Raw genomic sequence first — 19371 nt, forward strand, 5'->3', positions numbered from 1 at the left:
GAGACTGGCGCAGACTGGGTGGTACTCCTTCCCCTAGCCCTGTTTAGGGTCAGAAATATCCCTTCCCGTTTCAGTTTGACTCCCTTTGAAATCCTGTATGGGACCCCAGTGCCCCTAACTCTACTGGGGGACATTATTGAACCAACCTGCCATAGTAATAATGATTTATATGCTAGGTTAAAAGGTCTACAGGTGGTGCGAAAAGAAGTGTGGTCCCAGCCAGGCGTGGTGGCGCACGCCTTTAATCCCAGCACTCGGGAGGCAGAGACAGGCGGATTTCTGAGTTCGAGGCCAGCCTGGTCTACAGAGTGAGTTCCAGGACAGCCAAGGCTACACAGAGAAACCCTGTCTCGAAAAAAAACCAAAAAAAAAAAACAAAAAAAAAAAAAAGAAGAAGTGTGGTCCCAGTTGGCAGCTGCCTAAGAACCCGGCACCCCTGAGGCATCACATGGCTCCAGGTTGGAGATTTAGTCTACATGAGGTGACATTGTGTCCAGAAACTTGAGCCCCAGTGGAAAGGACCCTATTTAGTACTGCTGACCACTCCAACAACTGTAAAATTGGACAGAATCACTGCCTGGATATATGCCTCACTTATGAAGCCTGCCCCCTCAACAGAAACTGGAGTTCCAGAGGACCACCTTACCTGGAAGGCCCAGACTACAGAGAACCCTCTGAAACTGAAAATCACCAGGAAGCCTAAAGATGGGAGTCCTCCCCCTCGTACTGTGTCTTAACATCCTCTCCTTATGTTTTACCAGCCCTGGTCCCCACCAGTCATGTAAGCTAACGTGGCAAGTAATAAATGGGGCAGGAGACACTATTTGGAGCTTATCCAAGGTCACCACTCCGTCTATCTGGTGGCCTGACCTTTTCCCTGACATCTGTAAGTTGGCTATAGGAGCCCCTCCTGGTTGGGACCTAGGAGGGTATTCTGATACTCAGAAGGCACCTTCAACATCTCTTCTATACGTAGACAAGCATCCGAGAGACCCATGGGGAGGTTGCTCTACCCGATTTGATAGAAGCAGGCTCCGAACCCATCCCTTCTATGTCTGTCCCGGGTTCCACTGGAGGCAGTCCCTCAATCCAAAGTGTGGAGGTAGGGCTGACTTCTTCTCCAAGAGCTGGGTTTGTGAGATTTCAGTTGAGGCCTACTGAAACCCCACCTCGAGCTGGGATTATGTTAAAGTAAAAGCCAACTATACCCTAGAGCCCTACGTGCCTGGAGGAAAAGATGTAGCTGAGTGTGCTGAATGGTGCTATCCACTCTGTATTACCTTCACTGAACCAGGGAAGCAAGCTCTAGAATGGACAAAAGGATACACTTGGGGTCTTAGGCTTTACAAAGAAAGATATGATAAGGGAATGTTGTTCACTACCAAATTAATAATTAAGACCCCCTACACTCCTTTGGGTCCCAACAAAGTCTTGGCCCCAGTTAAGATAAACCCCAGACCATCACCACCGCCCCATTCGCATGGTACTGAGACCCCTTTGAAGAGAGTCATTGAGACTGCTCCCCTCAACCCGCCTGAGCAATCTCACTTGACCCATCTAGTTCAAGAGGCTTTCAGGGTTATTAATAGCACTAACCCTGAAGCCACTAAATCATGCTGGCTCTGGTATGAAGTGGCACCCTCTTACTATGAAGGCATGGAATTTAAAGGCAGTCAACCACTCTGATGGTGCCGCAACATGCCGGTGGAAACAACAGAGCACTAGGCTCACCTTACCCGCTGTCACTGGGCAAGGACTATGTGTAGAACAGTCCCCACCCCCCATAACCACCTATGTAATCAAGCCATGTCCAATAATCGATCCACTGGCTACCTCTTACCTCCGCCAGGTGTAGCGGCATATGTCTTTAATCCTTGAGGGTTGGAAAGAGGGCAGAGGCAGGTAAAACTGGGTTTGAGACCAGGTTGGTCTACAGAAATAGATTCTAGTTAGTCAGGATACACAGTGAAATCCTTTCTCCAAACAAAAAAAAACAATAAAAATACATCTTTAAAAAAAAAACAGCCTGGTGGTGACAGCAGTGGCACAAGCCTTAAATTCTAGCACTCGGGAGGCAGAGGTAGGGGTTCCAGGCCAATCTGGTACACAAAAGAGTTCCAGGACTGGGCAGTGGTGGTGCACACCCAGCACTTGGGAGGCAGAGACAGGCGGATTTCTGAGTTCAGTTTCATGCCAGCCTGGTCTACAGAGTGAGTTCCAGGACAGCCAGGGCTATACAAAGAAACCCTGTCTCGAAAAAACCAAACCAAACTAAAAAAACCTAAAATGAACAAACAAACCAAAAACAAAAAACAACAGAGAAGTTGGGTGTGGTGACACATGCTTTTAATCCCCAAACAAAAACTAAAACCACAAACATAAAGAAGGAGAAAGGAAAGTGAGAGAGGAGGGGACAGGTGGCCCTCTTCTCTTAAAAGAAGATGGGTAAAAAACATCACTGAACAATAAGCAAGCTAGCATTTGGAGTGCACATTAGATAACAGGATTTTAAAGAATTTATCTGGGGCGGGGATGAGGGTGCACATGTGTAAGCCAGAGGCCAACCTTGGATGTCACTTCTCTGGAGCTGTCCGCCTTGTTTCTTGAGACAGTTTCTCTCCCAGAGCCTGAAGCTCCATGACTAAGCAGGCTGGTCAGGAATCTCCCCTTGTCCAGCGCCAGGATTATAGGCAGACACCACACACCCGCATTTCCACAGGAGCTCTGACTGAGCTCAGGTCCTCACGTGCGCTGGGCAAGCACTGTCCTGACTGAGCGGTTCCCCAGCACTGCTAACAACTGAACTGTTCTGCAGCGTCCTTCCTAAGCATCAGCACCCTAGAATCTGTGGGCAATTGGAGGTAAGGACTTGGGAAAGATAATTAAAGAAAAACAAGGTCTCTGTGGAGGGCCGAGTTGGATGTAAACATCTGAGCTTCAAGCACAAAGAAGCAATGGAGCTATCACTCAGCAAGGCCACAAGCACAAGGTGCTATCTGACACCACCTTCACCTCGAGCTCTGAGCTCAGAACTCGCCAACCTTACTTTCAGTTGTTTCAGCAGGCCCACCTGTTGCACTGTCACAGTGGCCTTGGAGAATGGTCACTGCAAAGGTTTTGCAGGAGAAACCCAGGCTGGCTGTGTATGGTGACTTCTTCTCTCTGGGGATTTGATTGCTTGAGATACTTGGGCATAAAGGGGCCAGAATGTGTTTACTTTTCCATGACTCAGCAGCAGTGACATTAGGAAAGGCCAATATCAGCTTAGGCAGGAGAATGAGGCTCATCTCCATTAAAGTACCAGGTTCTGGGTACTTTAATGAAGAGCAGCACGGCCCACTGTGCAGCTGCTCTCAGGGACCCACTAGACCACCCTCCCACCTCTAGAGCTGTAGAGTAAGGACGAAGGCAAAGAGGCCGCCTCTCCTGCCCTGAGACCTGAGTTAAGATGCAAGCACCTGCAAGGACAGCTAGCAGACAACCAGGGAGCCCCACCCTCAGGGGCCGGCTGGGGGCGGGGCCTTGGAGGGGCAGCCGCGGCTGTGCACTCACTTGAAGGCCTGGCAGCCACAGGTGCCCATTACTCATCACTTTCCCCAGAGCTTCTGGTAATATTCCTCCGCCTCCCAGGGAGTCACCCTTGGGATCTGAAAGTGGCCCTGCTGAGCCTCCGCCCACACAGGTTCCTTCAGCCACCACTCACAGATCCTCGCATGGGCCAACCACAGCCCCTAACCAGAACGCCACGCCCCTTGCTGACACGTGCTTCTTTCTTTTCTCACTCTTCCCCCAAATTCCAGACACTGTCCACCTCCCTGTCCCATTACTTCCCATTGACTCTTTATTTTTGTTTGTTTTGTTTTGTTTTGTTTTGTTTTTCGAGACAGGGTTTCTCTGGATAGCCCTGGCTGTCCTGGAACTTACTCTGTAGACCAGGCTGGCCTCGAACTCTGAAATCCGCCTGTCTCTGCCTCCCAAGTGCTGGGATTAAAGGTGTGAGCCACCACGCCTGGCTTCCCATTGACTCTTAAGCTGTGTGGCATCTCTACCCCCTTCTCACACCTCTAGGTCTTTCTGCCTACCAGGGACCCTACCTTAGTGGTCTTTCTGCCTACCAGGGACCCTACCTTAGTAGCTCTGCTAACAGCTCCAAGTCTCGAGCTCTCCCAAGAATGACCTCGAAGGACTCTCAATAGTCTCGGGAGGCCAGGATGCAACCCATCCATCACCAACGGTGGGGAAAGGTGCCGAGTCACGGAGCCAGGACCCTAGAGCTACGACAAAACCCAGGGGACCTGCTCTGCAGCCAGTGATCTAAAAGAACTGTGGCTCCAAAATCCCAAATGGGCCAGCCAGTGGACATAGGGCCAATCTTCACCTCCTAGCTCCAGCAAGGCTTTGTTTTTGTTTTTTAAGGAAAAAAAAAGTCGTGCTAGCCTGGAAAGAGTCCCAAACCTATAATGTACTTTCCTTTCCATTGACTCTGAAGAGCCCCCTGGTAGACTGTGGCCCAGGTCCTGGGTCTGAACTACTACTACTATCATCATCATCTTCTTCTTCTTCCTCCTCCTCTTCTTCTTCTTCCTCCTCCTCCTCCTCCTCCTCTTCCTCCTCCTCCTCCTCCTCCTCCTCTTCTTCTTCTTCTTCTTCTTCTTCTTCTTCTTTTTGGTTTTTGGAGACAGGGTTTTTCTGTGTAGCCCTGGCTGTCCTGGAGCTCACTGTAGATCAGGCTGGCCCCAAACTCAGAAATCCCGACTGTCTCTGCCTCCCAAGTGCTGGAATTAAAGGTGTGCGCATCACTGCCAGGCTTCTCCTTTTTTCTTATTTATTTATTTATTTATTTATATTTGGTTTCTGGAGACAGGGTCTCTCTGGGTAGCCTTAGCTGTCCTGGAACTCACAGAGATCTGCCTGCCTCTGCACGTGCCATCATTACCCAACTCAAACAAGCACTCTGGAATGCTTACCATGACGAGGTCATCCCAGATGTGACTGCTCCTTAAGCATCCATCCAGCTCCACAGAAAGTCAGCACCCATCCCGCCTGTCATGCCAGACAAAAATCTGAGACCCCTCACTTTCCTGGAGGCTCCTTTCCAGAGCACTCTTACTTCCAAGAACACTACTCAGAGCGACTGCAGCCTCTGCAGCCAGCACCTAGGTCAAATTTCCAGCTGCCACACTCCAAGCGGCCCTTGTGTCAAACGAGAATCAACTCCGTCTGCCAGAGCCCAGGGAGTTGGTATCACCTGGCATTCTGGCTTCAAGGATGGGAATGCAGATACAAACAAGGGACAACTTATTTGTATCAGATGTCCCTCTCTGTATCTTCAAATGAGGACTGTCTCAAAATGCTCTTGACCTTGTGACTTTCCTTGGAGGCACCAGAGCGGCCCAGTACCCTAGAGGTTAAGGGGTAAGGCATGGTTAGGCAGGGAAATTAAGAGCCACCTCTGAGCCTGTGAGAATTGTACATCCAAGTCCCTGGATTCATGCAGCAGTTCCCAAGGTGCCTCTTTTTCAGCCAACAGAGACCTGGTGTCCAATGACTGCCATCGACATCTGAAGATGGTTGAACTAATCTCCAGTGGGGTCAAGACTTTTGATACTTAATGCCTCTTTGATCAAAGCTAAAAGGCTGTTTCAAGACATCCCGAGTTTTCTCTTTGTCCCAGTCTAAGGGGAATATGACAACTTCAGAAAAAAAAAATGTTCTGGAAAAAAGCCAAGGCATGGCAGACATGCCCTCCCTGCTTCAGAATAGTCTTTGGGAAAAAGTGTCCATCAGCCCCTCCCCCAGCCCATAAGCTGGCACACCAGCTGCAGCAGCAGCAGCAGGGAAGACCCACAGAGGCCCGCTGTCCCTGAAGCACACCCTGCAGCTGTGAAAGCTCTGTCCCCAACCCAGCCTCACCTCCCAGCTGCAGAACTTGAAGTACGAGTTACTTCAAGTTCTTACGCCTCGGTAGCCTCGTTTTTTGAAAGAGAGACCCAACTGCATCTACTTCGTGGGATTTGATGGAAGGCTTCTAGAAGAGACTGCTTACCCCAGTGCCTGCCACAGAGTTAAGTGTTGAGTAAGAAGCGCTGTGCTCCAGAGGAAACTAGTAATTAAGGAGTCCCTAAAAGTCCCATGTGAGCTATTACGCATGCACTTATCCATCTTATAAGTGTTTATAGACACCTTTAAAAACTAACTACCGTCGCAACATCTCGGGGGTGTAAGGTGCTTATGGCAGAGCGACAGTCCTCCAGGCCAAACGAGTCCTCCCAAGCTCTCAAAGAGCAGTCCCTGGCCTCTGAACGTCAGTGGTACCTCTCCTAGGAACGAATGGCTGCAGGCCAACCTGGTATGGACAGTCAGCACCGGGACTGATATTCACCCCCCGCAAGGTGATCAGCTTTTGTGAGTGAGGAATAAATGTGCACGTCTGAGCCCTGGAGCCCGAGTGGCCTCCTGCTGGCCTTTCAAGCGACGTGCGGCCTGCTCAAAAGCCAGAGCCTTGGGGGTTCGGGGCGGGCACGGGAGTCGGTGATGGGATGATAGGCGGCGGAGACCTCTCACCAGGTCCTGGCTGCCCCGCAAAGCCAGGCCTCCCCTGCTCCCAGCGGTTGGACGATGATCCCCGCTCTAGCGGCCCAGCCCCCGGCAGCAGGCAGCAGCCGTCAGAAACTCACCTGCCGTCGCAACCGCGCCGCCTGTCAGTCAAGCTAGCCCACCGCGGCGCTGCCTAGAGTCTTGTGGCTCTGCCTGCCACGCCCCGCCTCCTCACCGTCAGACGTCCAATCGGGAGAGCCTGTGCCAGGAGCGGGGGCGGTGTCACAGGTCACGGCCTACTAGAGGGCGGTACCGGGCACGCCGGAGGCGTGGCCGTGCGAGTGGTGAGTGCCCAAGCATGCCGGGAGTCGGGGGAGTGGCCGTGCTGCTGGGGCGTCACCGTGTGGTTCGAAGGCCGTCCTGTGGGCGGTGAGCGTGGTTACTCGATAGGCGTGGTCGAGGGTGTGGCCACGCGGCAGTACCTGCCCTTGCTTTTCGGAGTTCGGAATGGTTGCCTGCCCTACTGAGGCGGGGCCGTACGGGCTTGGGGTGTGGCCTGGCAAGGCGGAGGCGGGTCTGAGTGCAGCCGGCGCTCTGACGACACTTCTGCGCGCCGGAAGAGAGAGGTTCCCTGGACTACGCGTCTGGTAACGCCGCGCCAAGGGTCTGGTTCCGCTATGCGGATCACCGGGAAAACATTCCGCCGGCGCCGGGCTGACTCGGAGTCGGAGGAGGATGAACAAGAATCAGAGGAGGTTCGGTACGTGTTGCTGAGACAGACTTTGGGACTGGCTACCGGCCAGCGCCACGCAGAGACTCCTAGGGATAAGGCCACATCGCTGCTGGGAGAGGTGCCCCGGGGTCGCATGGGTCTGACTGCCGATGACCACTGGATCAGGGACTCGGCAAAGGGACATGTCCTTAGGACGGAGTTTGGCTTTTGAGTTCCGCAGGTCTCTCAACCTGTGCGTCACTATTTATTCCTTTTTTCCCCCAGGCTAAAACTGGAAGAAACCCGAGAGGTGCAGAACTTGCGGAAGAGGCCAAATGGGGTGAGGTGGGTACCAAGGGGGTGGTCGCGGCGTCATTTATTTCCAGCTAAAACAAAAATTTCCAGCTAGGGTCGCATTCACAAATCCCTCCTTTGACATATAATCCCTTCTCTTGACATACAGTTCTACTGATCATAGAGGGAACTAAGGTTCTTTACAAATGTTTGTCACATGCCCTGAACCTGATGGTCTATGGGTCTGCTCCAAGTCACTAACTGTAAATATTAGCTGGACTGATGAATTGTGATTGACAACGTGTTAAAAGATAAGAATTTGGGAAACTTAGGTAAAAAAGTATAATAAATAAACAATAGCCTCGTTTGGTGCAATCCTATCACAGGGAGTTTGAGGGCAACCTAGGCTGCATAAGAAGAATAAAGAAAAAGAAAAAAAACTTGAGGTGGAGAGACAGCATTTATAATAATATTTACATTTATTTCCCACCTATTTCTTTTTTAGTTTTGAAGATCATAATCAATTTTATGTCTACTTTTATCCCATGCTTTTAAAGAATTAAATCATCATATTACTGTGAGCCTCTGACCAAGGTGTGTGTTTTCCAGAAAACCTTTTTAGAAGGCTGCGTCGTGTGCATTGCCAGGGGTGTGCACTATAACTTGCTACCAGATTGACTGGGTTTGTGTGCTGCCTCACACCTAGACTCCCAGACTTGAGAAACTGAAACAATGGGATTACCATGAGTTTGGTGCATACTCAGTCCCTGACAAGCCTTGACTTCAGGTTCTAGGGTCATTTTGATAAATTTTCCCTATCAGAGAAGGCTGCAGTGCGTGTCCTCTGGCATATGTCTTCTGATACCGTTCCCTTGACTAGCAGAACCTTACTCTGTGATTTCCAGAATAGCAAATGGCTTTGCCGGAGTGTGTGCAAGCTGCTTCACTGCCTCTCACCCCACCTCCTATCCCACCATTCACAGTGAGCAGAGCACTGGGTTCTTCTTTGGCTTTTGTAACTACTGCCCACTACTTTCTCAGATATGTAAACCCAATTGTCTCAGTTTGCTTCCTACTGCTGTGACCAGGACCAAAACAACTTGTACCCCTCCTGATCATCCTCAGTTATTGGGGGACTCATGGCAGGGACTGAAGCAGAGACTGGAGGACACTGCTTCCTGGCTCGTTCACATCCAGCTATTTTGTACAACACAGGCCCACCTGCCCAGGGGGAGGAGCACTGTCCATAGGAGCAGGTTCTCAATTGAAGTTTCTTCTTCCCAGACAATTCCAGCTTATGTCAGATCAACAAAACCCTAGCCAGCACACTGATTTCCTCCTTGTCTCTGTGTTGTGTCTTTCTGTGGTTTGGTTTCTTTGCCCAGTGCGGCTGCCCTGCTGGTAGGAGAGAAGGTTCAAGAGGAGACTACCCTAGTGGTGAGTGTTGGTTCCTCTGGGGGGGGGGGGGGCTGTTCTTCCTCTTCTGTTTTGTTTTGTTTTTTTTAAAGATTTTTTTTTATTTATTATATGTAAGTACACTGTAGCTGCCTTCAGACACTCCAGAAGAGGGCGTCAGATCTCATTATGGATGGTTGTGAGCCACCATGTGGTTGCTGGGATTTGAACTCAGGACCTTCAGAAGAGCAGTTGGTGCTCCTTTTTTTTTTTTTGGTTTTGGTTTTTTTGAGACAGGGTTTCTCTGTTTAGCCTTGGCTGTGCTGGAACTCACTCTGTAGATCAGGCTGGCCTCAAACTCAGAAATCCGCCTGCCTCTGCCTCCCGAGTGCTGGGACTAAAGGCATGTGCTCCTAACTACTGAGCCATCTCTCCAGCCCCTGTGACTATAACCATGGTACCAGGGAGATAGCTCAGAGTGTTTGTTATGTAAGCACAAGAGTCCACGTTTGGATTCCATGGCATCACATAAAAACCTAGGCATGGTGGCACATGCCTATAATCTGAGCACTGGGGAGGCAGAGAGAATAATGTAGCTGAATAAGCAAGCTGAGAGACCCTCTCTCGCAGTATAAGTCAAAGGGTTGAGGAAATGGCTCTGAGGCTAAAGTGCTAACATTGTTTCTGAGTCAGGCTCCTAGCACCCACATAATAGCCATATATGATAGCTTACATCTGTATTCCTACCAGGGGGTCTAGTGGAGTCATATAGATCTCTAGAGCTGGCTGTTCAGCCAGTCCACCCAAATCAGTAACCTCCCTGACTCTGAAATTTAAGGTGGAAAGTGATTGAGACAGATGCCTGAGTTTGGCCGCTTGCCTCCACAACCACACAAAATACACAATTACATATACATACAGAGAAATTAAAAAACAACAACATAGTGAAAGATTGATGAGAATACACAGCGTTAACATCTGGCCTGCACGTGTGTGCACATACGTGTTCACGTGCACCAGCACACTCAATGACGACACTGACTGAGCTGCTGTTGTTCTAGATGTGTCCCCTAAGCTGTGTGCTTTTCTGCAGGATGATCCTTTCCAAATGGCGACAGGGGGCATGGTGGACATGAAGAAACTGAAGGAGCGGGGCAAAGACAAGTAAGTGGAGATCTCGGGGTGCAGACACTGTCACCTGGGCCTGAGTGCACAGGGACGGGGAGGGACATCCCACATAGAGTATACCACAAGTGTGCCAAGGTACAAACTCCCAGGAGGGCTCAGAGCCAAGAGAGAAGAGTCTTTTGTAAAAGGGCCTTGTTTGTTATTTCAGACATGGGGAGAAGCTTTGCATGAAAACATAGTTAGAAAATAATATACTGACAACCCAGCACTCTGCAGATGGAAACAGAAGGATTAGGAGTTCAGGGTCAGCCTGGGCTGCACTAGACCCTCTCTGAATAAAGTAAACGATAAGAAAATGTGTAAGTGTATTTAAGTAACTAGGGCATATTGAGTAAAGCTGAGGGCCTGAGGAGAGATCCCTGACCCTCACATAAAAGCCAAGCGGGACAGCACGTATCTGTAACCCCAGCATTGGGTACGTGTCCTGAGACTCGGTGGCCTACACATCTCGCCAAAATAATGAGCTCTGGGTTAATAAGAGACAAAGGGGAGAAGCTAAAAAGGAGGGCACTCTGACACAACCTTGGCACACACAGAAACTTAACTATTATAAAAGTTTGCAAAAGAAAGCATGCATTCAGACTGGAGCGATGGCTCAGTGGTTAAGAACACTGACTGCTCTTCCAGAGGTCCTGATTCAATTCCTAGGAGCTACATGTGGCTCACTAGAATCTGGTACCCTTTTCTAGTGTGTCTGAAGAGTGTGACAGTGTACTCACAAACATACATAATCAATCAATCTTAAAAAAAATGCACTCATTCCCCAAAGTCTCAGCCGCTGTTGCCTTCCTGCTTGCATGTGTGTCTAGCATTGTGTCTCTTTACATCCCATTCCGTGTGTATGTTTTCATGTGTGTTCTGTGGTAACTTGGCATCAGTGACTGTGACCTGCTCCCTCCTTTTAGGGTCAGTGAAGAGGAGGATCTGCACCTGGGGACATCGTTTTCTGCAGAGACCAACCGGAGGGACGAGGATGCAGACATGTAGGTACCAGTGAAGCCCGTTGTCTGTCTGAGGACTGTAGCCGAGCCCCAGCCAGACACAGACACTCCGACATGTCTCCTCACAGACGGAGGGTCTCGTGTTTCCTTGACTGTGTCCTCCCCACTTCTCAGGCTTGGAATCTGTGGAAGGTGTCAAAGGTGGCTCTGTTTGCATTTATGTTTCCTGCCCTCCCTCCTTACATCCTCAGCGCTTGCCTTTCTTGATTAGTGATATTTCCTCAAAACACAGGGTTATCATGTACTTAGCAATCTTTTCTTTTGTTTTTGGTTTTGGTTTTTCGAGACAGGGTTTCTCGATGTATCCCTTGCTGTCCTGGAACTCACTCTGTAGACCAGGCTGGCCTCGAACTCAGAAATCTGCCTGCCTCTGCCTCCCGAGTGCTGGGATTAAAGGCGTGTGCCACCACTGCCTGGTATCAATCTTTTTCATCGAGGCCTTTAAAACATGGTATCAGAGTATCCCTCCCTGGAGCCCTTCCCACAAGGAATTCTTCCTCACTTTTCCTTTATCTTGGTAAATCTGAGTTCACTGCAAGCAAGTGTGTGTGTGTGTGTGTGTGTGTGAGAGAGAGAGAGAGAGAGAGAGAGAGAGAGAGAGAGAGAGACTGGGAGGGAGGAATGGAGGGAGGGAAGGAGAGAAAGAAAGAGAAAGAGGTGGGGGAGAGAAATAGAGAGGGAAAGAAACATAAGGCCATTTTTCTGTATTCAAAGAGCCTTAGATCTGGTCACCCCAGGATATCTGTTGTCATAATCTCCAGTGCACATTGGTGTGTTGAGTTCAGATTTTCAGAACTCACATGCCTGTAATTCCCACACCAAGGAGACGGAGAGTTAGGAGGACCTCACATTTGAGACCAATTAGGTCAGACCATTGTGAGACTGTCTCAACAACTTTCAGCTATTTTTATTCTTAGTTTTCCCGTGAAGTGATAATTTTTTCGTTGGAGGCAGGTGTGTTGACACACATATTTAATCTCAACAGTTGATAGAAGCTGGCAGTTCTCTGAGTTTGAGACCAACCTGGTCTACATAAAGAATTCAAGGCTAGTCACGGCTTCACAATGAGAGGCTAGCTCAAAAATCTCCCTCACATTTGTAAAATGGCTAACTTTTTTTTTTTTTTTAGAACAGTGACCAGTTCTCTTAAGTCCCTGCCAGCCCTCCTCCTCCTTGCCAGCCTAGCCCTTTCAGATGGCTCTCCCAACTGCTCCTCCCTCAGTTCTCAATCACTTGGCTTAAACAGTCCCTTCTCCAGTTTCCCCAACTTAGCTCAGCTTCTCCTGTCTCACCTGTCTCCTCAGAATATCTCTTCCACCAGCTGCCTTCTCTTCTCACTTGCCAACCCCACCCCCTGCCTCAACTAGCTTTTTTTTTTTTCTTTTCTTTTTTCTTTTTTTTTGGTTTTTCGAGACAGGGTTTCTCTGTGTAGCCCTGGCTGTTCTGGAACTCATTCTGTAGACCAGGCTGGCCTCGAACTCAGAAATCCACCTGCCTCTGCCTCCCAAGTGCTGGGATTAAAGGCGTGCGCCACCACGCCCGGCTTCAACTAGCTTTCTTATACCCTGTTCTGTTCCCAGAAATCCTAGAGGCAACCAACACTGAAGGTTATAGGGTCAAGTAGTTCTAATAGCTAAGAATTTTTAAAGGGACAGTTGACCAGCAACTGGGGATCCTTTAAAGGGCAAGGCACACAAGATAATGCACACTACACACATTGGTTGGAGAAATGGGTCAGTGGGTAAAGATGTCTTCTGCCAGCCTTATGACTGACTGTGTTCAACCTCCAGGACCCTCATAGTAGAGGGATAGAGCCAACTTCTCCGACTTTACATGTGTTATGGTACACGTGTTCTCACATATACATAGATAACATAAAATTAAATGTAAAATGTTCTTCATTAAAGATGCTAATTAGCAGTTGCATTGTTATGGCCATTCTGGTCCACTGAATCTGTCGTCCCCCTTCTCAGGATGAAGTACATTGAGACGGAGCTGAAGAAGAGGAAGGGGATTGTGGAGCAAGAGGAACAGAAGGCCAAGCCCAAGAATGCTGAGGACTGCCTCTATGAGCTGCCAGAGAATATCCGAGTCTCTTCTGCCAAGAAGACTGAGGAGATGCTGTCCAACCAGATGCTGAGTGGCATCCCTGAGGTGGACCTGGGCATAGAGTAAGTCTCCCACCCCTGGCTGTGCCCCGCCCACCCTCGGGAAGAGCTGACAGTGTTTCAGTTAGCAGTCACACAGACAAGCCACCGAGCGTTTGCCTAGCATTCCTAAGGCCTGGGTCATGGGAGATGGCTCAGTAAAGTACTTGTCATACAAGCACGAGGACTTCAGTTTGATCCCCTGCACCCATACCTGGTGTGCCAGGTGTATTGGGGCACCCTGGGCAGCTGGAGATTAGAGAGCCATCAGGCTCATTGTTCAGCTAGCCTAGCCTGCTTAGTGAGTTTCAGGCCAATGAGAAATCCTGCCTCAAAGAAATGCGCTGTGTGGCTCCTGAGAGACTATCCTGAGGTTGCCCTATGGCTGCTCATGCACACAGAAGCGCACACATGTTCACAAGGGTTATGGAAATCCTTCTTGGTATCCTTGGAAACCTACAGATATGCCCTTTCAGACAAGCTGACTCCAGGGCTTTCTTGTCACCCCTGGTCCCTGTGGCTGAAGAGACTTAAGGGTTCCTGGCCTATGGAGGCAAAAGTGTCTCCTTAGCCTTCACAGCCTCTCTTTTAATGAGATTCCCTGATCCTCTGTAAGAGGCTGACCCACACCTCCTTTGTGAGCCTGTTTCACTTACCGGGAACAAGTACAGAGGTCAGCAGCAGCCTTGCTGAAAGTGAAGTGTTAGGAGGCTTGTGAACTCGTTCTGGCCTGGCAAGCTTTGAGCCTTAGGCAGCCTGCTTCGTTTTCATGGGGGATGATCTCTCTCTCTCTTTAAAGTTTACTTTTATTTATGTGCATTGATGTCTGTATGAAGGTATCATCTTACAGACAGTTGAAAGATGCACTGTGGGTGCGGGGAATTGAAGCCTGGTCCTCTGGAAGAGGAGTCAGTGCTCTTAACCGTTGAGTCATCTCATGGCCTAACCTTGCCCGCTCCATGGGACATGGTTTCTTGTATGTGTGCATTTCTGGGGATTTGAACCAGGGCCCCCACACGCTAGGTAAGTTCTCTGCCACTGAGCTGCATGCCCAGCCATAGATTTCCTTTTTAGTTTTTGTTCATTTTTATTTTTTAAGACAGGGTTTCTCTGTGTAGCCCTGGCTGTCCTGGAACTCGCTCTGTAGACCAGTAGAGTGTAGGCTGGCCTCTACTCAAGACAGAGATCTGCCTGCCTCCTCCTCCATAGTATAGGGATGAAAGGTGCACCCTGAGTTCAAATCCCAGCAAGCACATGGTGGCTCACAGCCATCCCTGATGGGAGCCAACACCCTCTTCTGGTGTCTGAAGACAGCTACAGTGTACTCACACATAATAATAAATAAATATTAAAAAATTTAAAAAAGAAGGGCCGGAGAGGTGGCTCAGTGGTTAAGAGCACTATCTGCTGTTCTAGAGGTCCTGAGTTCAGTTCCCAGCAACCACATGGTGATTTACGACCGTCTATAAAGGGGTCGGATGCCCTCTTCTGGCTTGCAGGTATAATGCAGCAGAGCACTCAATACATACGATAAATAAACAACAAAAAATTTTTTTAAAAGGGGGAAGTGGGGAGGCTGACTGGCTGTGGTGGCTCCCTGCACTAGGGAGGGGCAGGCAGGAGGATCTCTTAGTCGAGGTCAGCCTGGTCTAGACAGCGAGTCCCAGGGCTACACAGCCAGGGCTACAGAGAAACTCTGTCTGGGAAAACCAAAAGGAAAGAAGGAAAGGCATGAAGCAGGCTGGGGCACTGTAGAGTGCTGTGCCCTGGGACAAGCTTCTCCTGCTGCACTGGGACTGACCAGCCTCAACAGTCAGTTCCAAAGGTGTGATGGCCTTGTGTGAGGTGTGGTTCTCTCTCTTTACATAGCGCTAAAATAAAAAACATCATTTCCACGGAGGATGCCAAGGCCCGGCTGCTGGCAGAGCAGCAGAACAAGAAGAAGGATAGCGAGACATCTTTTGTGCCCACCAACATGGCTGTGAACTATGTGCAGCACAACCGATGTGAGTGCCCTGACTGCCGTACACCATGAGTCCCCAGGAGTCCTGCCTCCTGCCTCACACGTGTTCTTCTCTGTTCAGTTTATCACGAGGAGCTCAATGCACCCATCCGAAGAAACAAAGAAGAGCCCAAAGCCCGGCCCTTGCGAGTGGGTGACACAGAAAAGCCAGAGCCAGAACGTGAGTACAGCTGTGGACGGCACTTCAGGTGGCTCTTGAAGGCAGGGTCATGCTGGGCGGGGCAGTGCTCAGGCCCTGGGGACCAAGGCATCTGACCTAGACCCCCTACTAAGGACCTTCTCCTTTCCAAATTGTGGTTCCTCCTGGATAAAGTGAGAAGTGTAGAGTCAGCGGTTGGTTGCTCTGAGGCCCCCAAGCTGGAAGCTAGTAAAGACTGACTTTGAAAGTTTTGGTAAAGGAAAAGCAAAAAAAAAAAAAAAAAAAAACTATTTGAGCTCTCTGTGGCCTCCATTCTGGGGCTGCTCTTAGGTGTGACTCCAATCAGGTTTTTATCTTGAACAGTAGTATCTGCTGGTTCCACCATGACAGGCAACCTCTGTTCTCCTCAGGGTCCCCTCCCAACCGCAAGCGTCCTGCTAATGAAAAGGCCACAGATGACTACCACTATGAGAAGTTCAAGAAGATGAACAGGCGCTACTGAGGCAGCGGTAGGGGCTGGATAACGATGTGCATGCACAGGGGTGCACTTGTGTGCATGTGCAAGCGTGGGGGCACACACACATGTCCTCTTGCATAAAACCTGCTTATTAGCTCTTGAGTTCCCCATCAGATAGTGCTTCTGCTCAGCTGCTGGATTTCTGTTCTGGTTTTGGTTGGAGACTGTAGCTCTCTGTGTATCCTAGGCCATGAACTCCCTCCTCCTCCCTACTACTGGGATTTTAGACACCCCCCCACCCCCCCCCCACCCCGCATTTTCAAGCACTAACTTTGTAACTATTGGAAGAAAACAATGTCTATGTCTATCTATATTGTTTCCTACCTAGGGCAAACTCTCCTCAAGAGTGTTATTAAATCCTTTGTAAATATGTTGCCTTTCTTCTAATGTTTTTCCAGGCTCAGGAAGAACCAGCTGTGGTCACTGTGGGTCAATACTGACAACATAGGGGAGGAGAGAGTGTTAAGTTTTGCCTTCATGCATGTCTAAACCGTGTGTGCATACCGTGCCCATTGAGGCCAGAAGAGGGTGTTAGCTATCTTGGAACTGAAATTATAAATGGTTCTGAGACACCATGTGTGTGCCAGGACCTCTGAGAGAGCCTATGCTCCTAATGGCTGAGCCATCCACCCTGTTTGCATTGTATTTTGTAGTTATATACGTAGCCATGGCTTATTTGAAATGGAGTTGAAAAATACATCTGTCCTTGCTGGGTGTGGTGACCCACACCTTTAATTATAGCACGTGGGAGGCAGAGGCAGGTGGGTTTATATGAGTTTGAGGGCAGCCTGGTCTACAGAGCAAGTACCAAGACAGCCATGAGAGACCCTGTATCAAAAAAAGAAAGTGAGAGAGAGACAGAGAGAGAGAGAGAGAGAGAGAGAGAGAGAGAGAGAGAGAGAGAAGAAGAAGAAGAAGAAGAAGAAGAAGAAGAAGAAGAAGAAGAAGAAGAAGAAGAAGAAGAAGAAGAAGAAAAGAAGGAGGAGGAGGAAGAAGAGGAGAAGAAAAGAAGAAGAAAAAAAGAAGAGAAGGAAAGAAAGAAAGGAAAAGGAAAGAAAGAAAGAAAGAAAGAAAGGAAAAGAAAGAAAAGAAAAAATGCATCTGACCTGTTTAGAGAGTCCATTTCACAGCCAAAAATGAAGGATGGGTTCAGAGACACTGGCATTCCCTGACTTTTTATAGAACTACGGAGTTCTTTTGATTAAAAAGGAAAAGAGGCAGGCAGATCTGACTTTTAGGCTAGCCTAATCTAAGAACAAGTTCAGCACAGCCAGGGCTACACAGAGAGACCCTGTATTAAAAACCCAAAGGAAAAGCTTAGTCTGGTGGCACAAGCCTTTAATCCCAGCACTCGGGAGGCAGAGGCAGGTGGATTTCTGAGTTTGAGGCCAGCCTGGTCTACAAAGTGAGTTCCAGGACAGCCATGGCTACACAAATAAACCCTGTCTCAAAAAACAAAACAAACCAAACGAACAAAAAAGAAGATAGATGAACAAAGAGAATCTAACTATTGACTACAAACTAGGCCAAGCTGGAGCGTGTAGTTCCTGCTTTCAGCCCTGGGGGGGGTGGGGGGGGGATGGGATGGGGGAATACACTACCAGATCTTCCCAGGTTCTCTCAGATCTGCCAATGAAACACACACACACACACACACACACACTTATCTTTGATATGCTTTAGTTCAAAGTCTGGGCTCTTCTAAGCCTCCCCCCAACTATCACTCCCTTCTTTTCACTCCCAGCTCAGCACCCTAAATCTGCCCTCAGCTCAGTTGTGTTTTTAATCTCTCGCCCACTACCCAGGCCCAGTCCGGGGGTGGGGGGGGAGGGGAGGGCAATGGAACCACAGAGTGGAAGATAGAGTTTTTCAGATGGTGTTACAGGCTGAAATCTAAACATAATCTAGGGATAGAATTATAACTCTTTAAGTTAGAAATGATGGCAGGATACTTTATCTAATTGACAAATATGATAGACTTGATGTCAATTATATACATACTTTGTAATGTACATGATTATTATGGTTTTATTCAATTTATGTCTGAGAGAAGAATGTTTTATTTGTTTCTTATTGGACAGAATGGGTGAGATGTAGAGGGTGGTTCTGATATTCTGATCAGGAGTGAATACTAAAGGTCCTGTTCCCCAATTGGTTCTTTTTGTTGTTGTTGTGTTTTGTTTTGTTTTGTTTTACGAGACAGCATTTCTCTGTATAGCCCTGGGTGTCCTGGAACTCACTTTGTAGACCAGGCTGGCCTTGAACTCAGAAATCCACTTGCCTCTGCCTCCCGAGTGCTGGGATTAAAGGCGTGCGCCACCACGCCCGGCATGGAAATAGCACTTTACATTGGCAACCCCTTCCTGAACTCTAGTTAATGATGAGAAAATGTCAAATTCCAATAGGAGGACAATCTGCAAACATTTTCAGACAAGGGGATAGCTCAGTGATACAGCTACATGCAGAGGGCCCAAGATTCGATCCCCAGGAATGACAACAGCAAAAGACCAGGCCTATGTCCCAGAACTAAGGAGGTTGAGGCAGGGGGATCAAATTTCAAAACCAGTCTGTACTATGTAGCAAGTTGAAAGACAGCCTGGAATAGTTCTGAAGATTTTAGCTTAAAACAGAGGCTGTGGAGATGGCTAACAGGTTAGGAGTGTAGAGGACCTGTAGCCTAGCTACCATCCCCTTCCCCCCCCCCCAGCCAACCCTGCCCCCACCCTGCCATCCCAAAGAAAGCTTAATATGAAGCCAAACAAGAAACAGAAGGTGTGAGGCATAGCTCCATGCAGCATTTGCCTACAATGCATGGGGCCCAGGGTTTCATTCTCAGAACTCCCCTTCCCCAAGTGTCTAGTATTTCTCAAAACTCTCAAAGTCCTTTAAAGAGCACCCAAGAGAAGCTGAGAGTCAGCACTGTGGGGAGCTCAAAGTGTTCCCTGTTAGTGGTAATTTATAAATGTTACAGTTTTCTCTTAAGCTGACTAGCTTCCAGATAACTGAGACAGGACTATTTTATTTTATTTAACAGGTTTAAGGCACAACAACTGAGCAGTATTAATTTATTTTAATCCTCTAAGCTCATCTGACGACTTCACAGCCACAGTCCTTGAGATACTTGTGTTTTATGGCTTTCTCTGCTCCAGCTGTTTTTTATTTTTTTTTTTTATTTTTTTTTTTTAAAGATTTATTTATTATATGTAAGTACACTGTAGCTGTCTTCAGACACTCCAGAAGAGGGCACCAGATCTCATTACAGATGGTTGTGAGCCACCATGTGGTTGCTGGGATTTGAACTCTGGACCTTCAGAAGAGCAGTGGGGTGCTCTTACCCACTGAGCCATCTCACCAGCCCCCAGCTGTTTTTTATGATTATGATGTCTTCTGGACTTCCCACCTCATGGCTAAATCCCCA

At 48.7% G+C, this 19371-nt stretch overlaps 2 protein-coding genes across 3 annotated transcripts in view; one reads left to right on the top strand and one right to left on the bottom strand.

Annotated features, from left to right (window-relative positions):
• Usp20 (ubiquitin specific peptidase 20) overlaps positions 1-6780 on the bottom strand; it is a 43324-nt gene extending 36544 nt beyond the window's left edge. For both annotated transcript variants that reach the window (XM_085835039.1, XM_021185598.3), the window contains exon 1: positions 6678-6780. The gene's annotated coding sequence lies outside the window, so the exon portion shown is untranslated. The remainder of the gene's footprint in view (positions 1-6677) is intronic.
• A 353-nt stretch (positions 6781-7133) lies between these two features.
• On the top strand, positions 7134-16323 carry CUNH9orf78 (chromosome unknown C9orf78 homolog). The gene is made up of 9 exons (XM_021154969.3): positions 7134-7297; positions 7535-7594; positions 8929-8980; positions 10032-10102; positions 11032-11109; positions 13101-13298; positions 15144-15280; positions 15359-15457; positions 15847-16323. Exons 1-9 carry the CDS (start codon positions 7215-7217, stop codon positions 15936-15938), a joined length of 870 nt encoding a protein of 289 aa, XP_021010628.1. The 5' UTR covers positions 7134-7214; the 3' UTR covers positions 15939-16323.
• The last annotated feature ends 3048 nt before the right edge of the window (positions 16324-19371 follow it).

Source organism: Mus caroli, unplaced genomic scaffold (assembly GCF_978045245.1).
Source record: "Mus caroli unplaced genomic scaffold, Mus_caroli_1 scaffold_2, whole genome shotgun sequence".
Lineage (NCBI taxonomy): Eukaryota > Metazoa > Chordata > Mammalia > Rodentia > Muridae > Mus > Mus caroli.

What these genes read in the sequence shown, in the direction of transcription:
- CUNH9orf78 (XM_021154969.3), top strand. Translation starts at nt 7,215, where the DNA reads ATGCGGATCACCGGGAAAACATTCCGCCGGCGCCGGGCTGACTCGGAG. An exon ending in CAAGAATCAGAGGAGGTTCG is followed by an intron (nt 7,298 to 7,534) that starts GTACGTGTTGCT and finishes TTTTTCCCCCAG; the next exon opens with GCTAAAACTGGAAGAAACCC. An exon ending in CTATGTGCAGCACAACCGAT is followed by an intron (nt 15,281 to 15,358) that starts GTGAGTGCCCTG and finishes TTCTCTGTTCAG; the next exon opens with TTTATCACGAGGAGCTCAAT.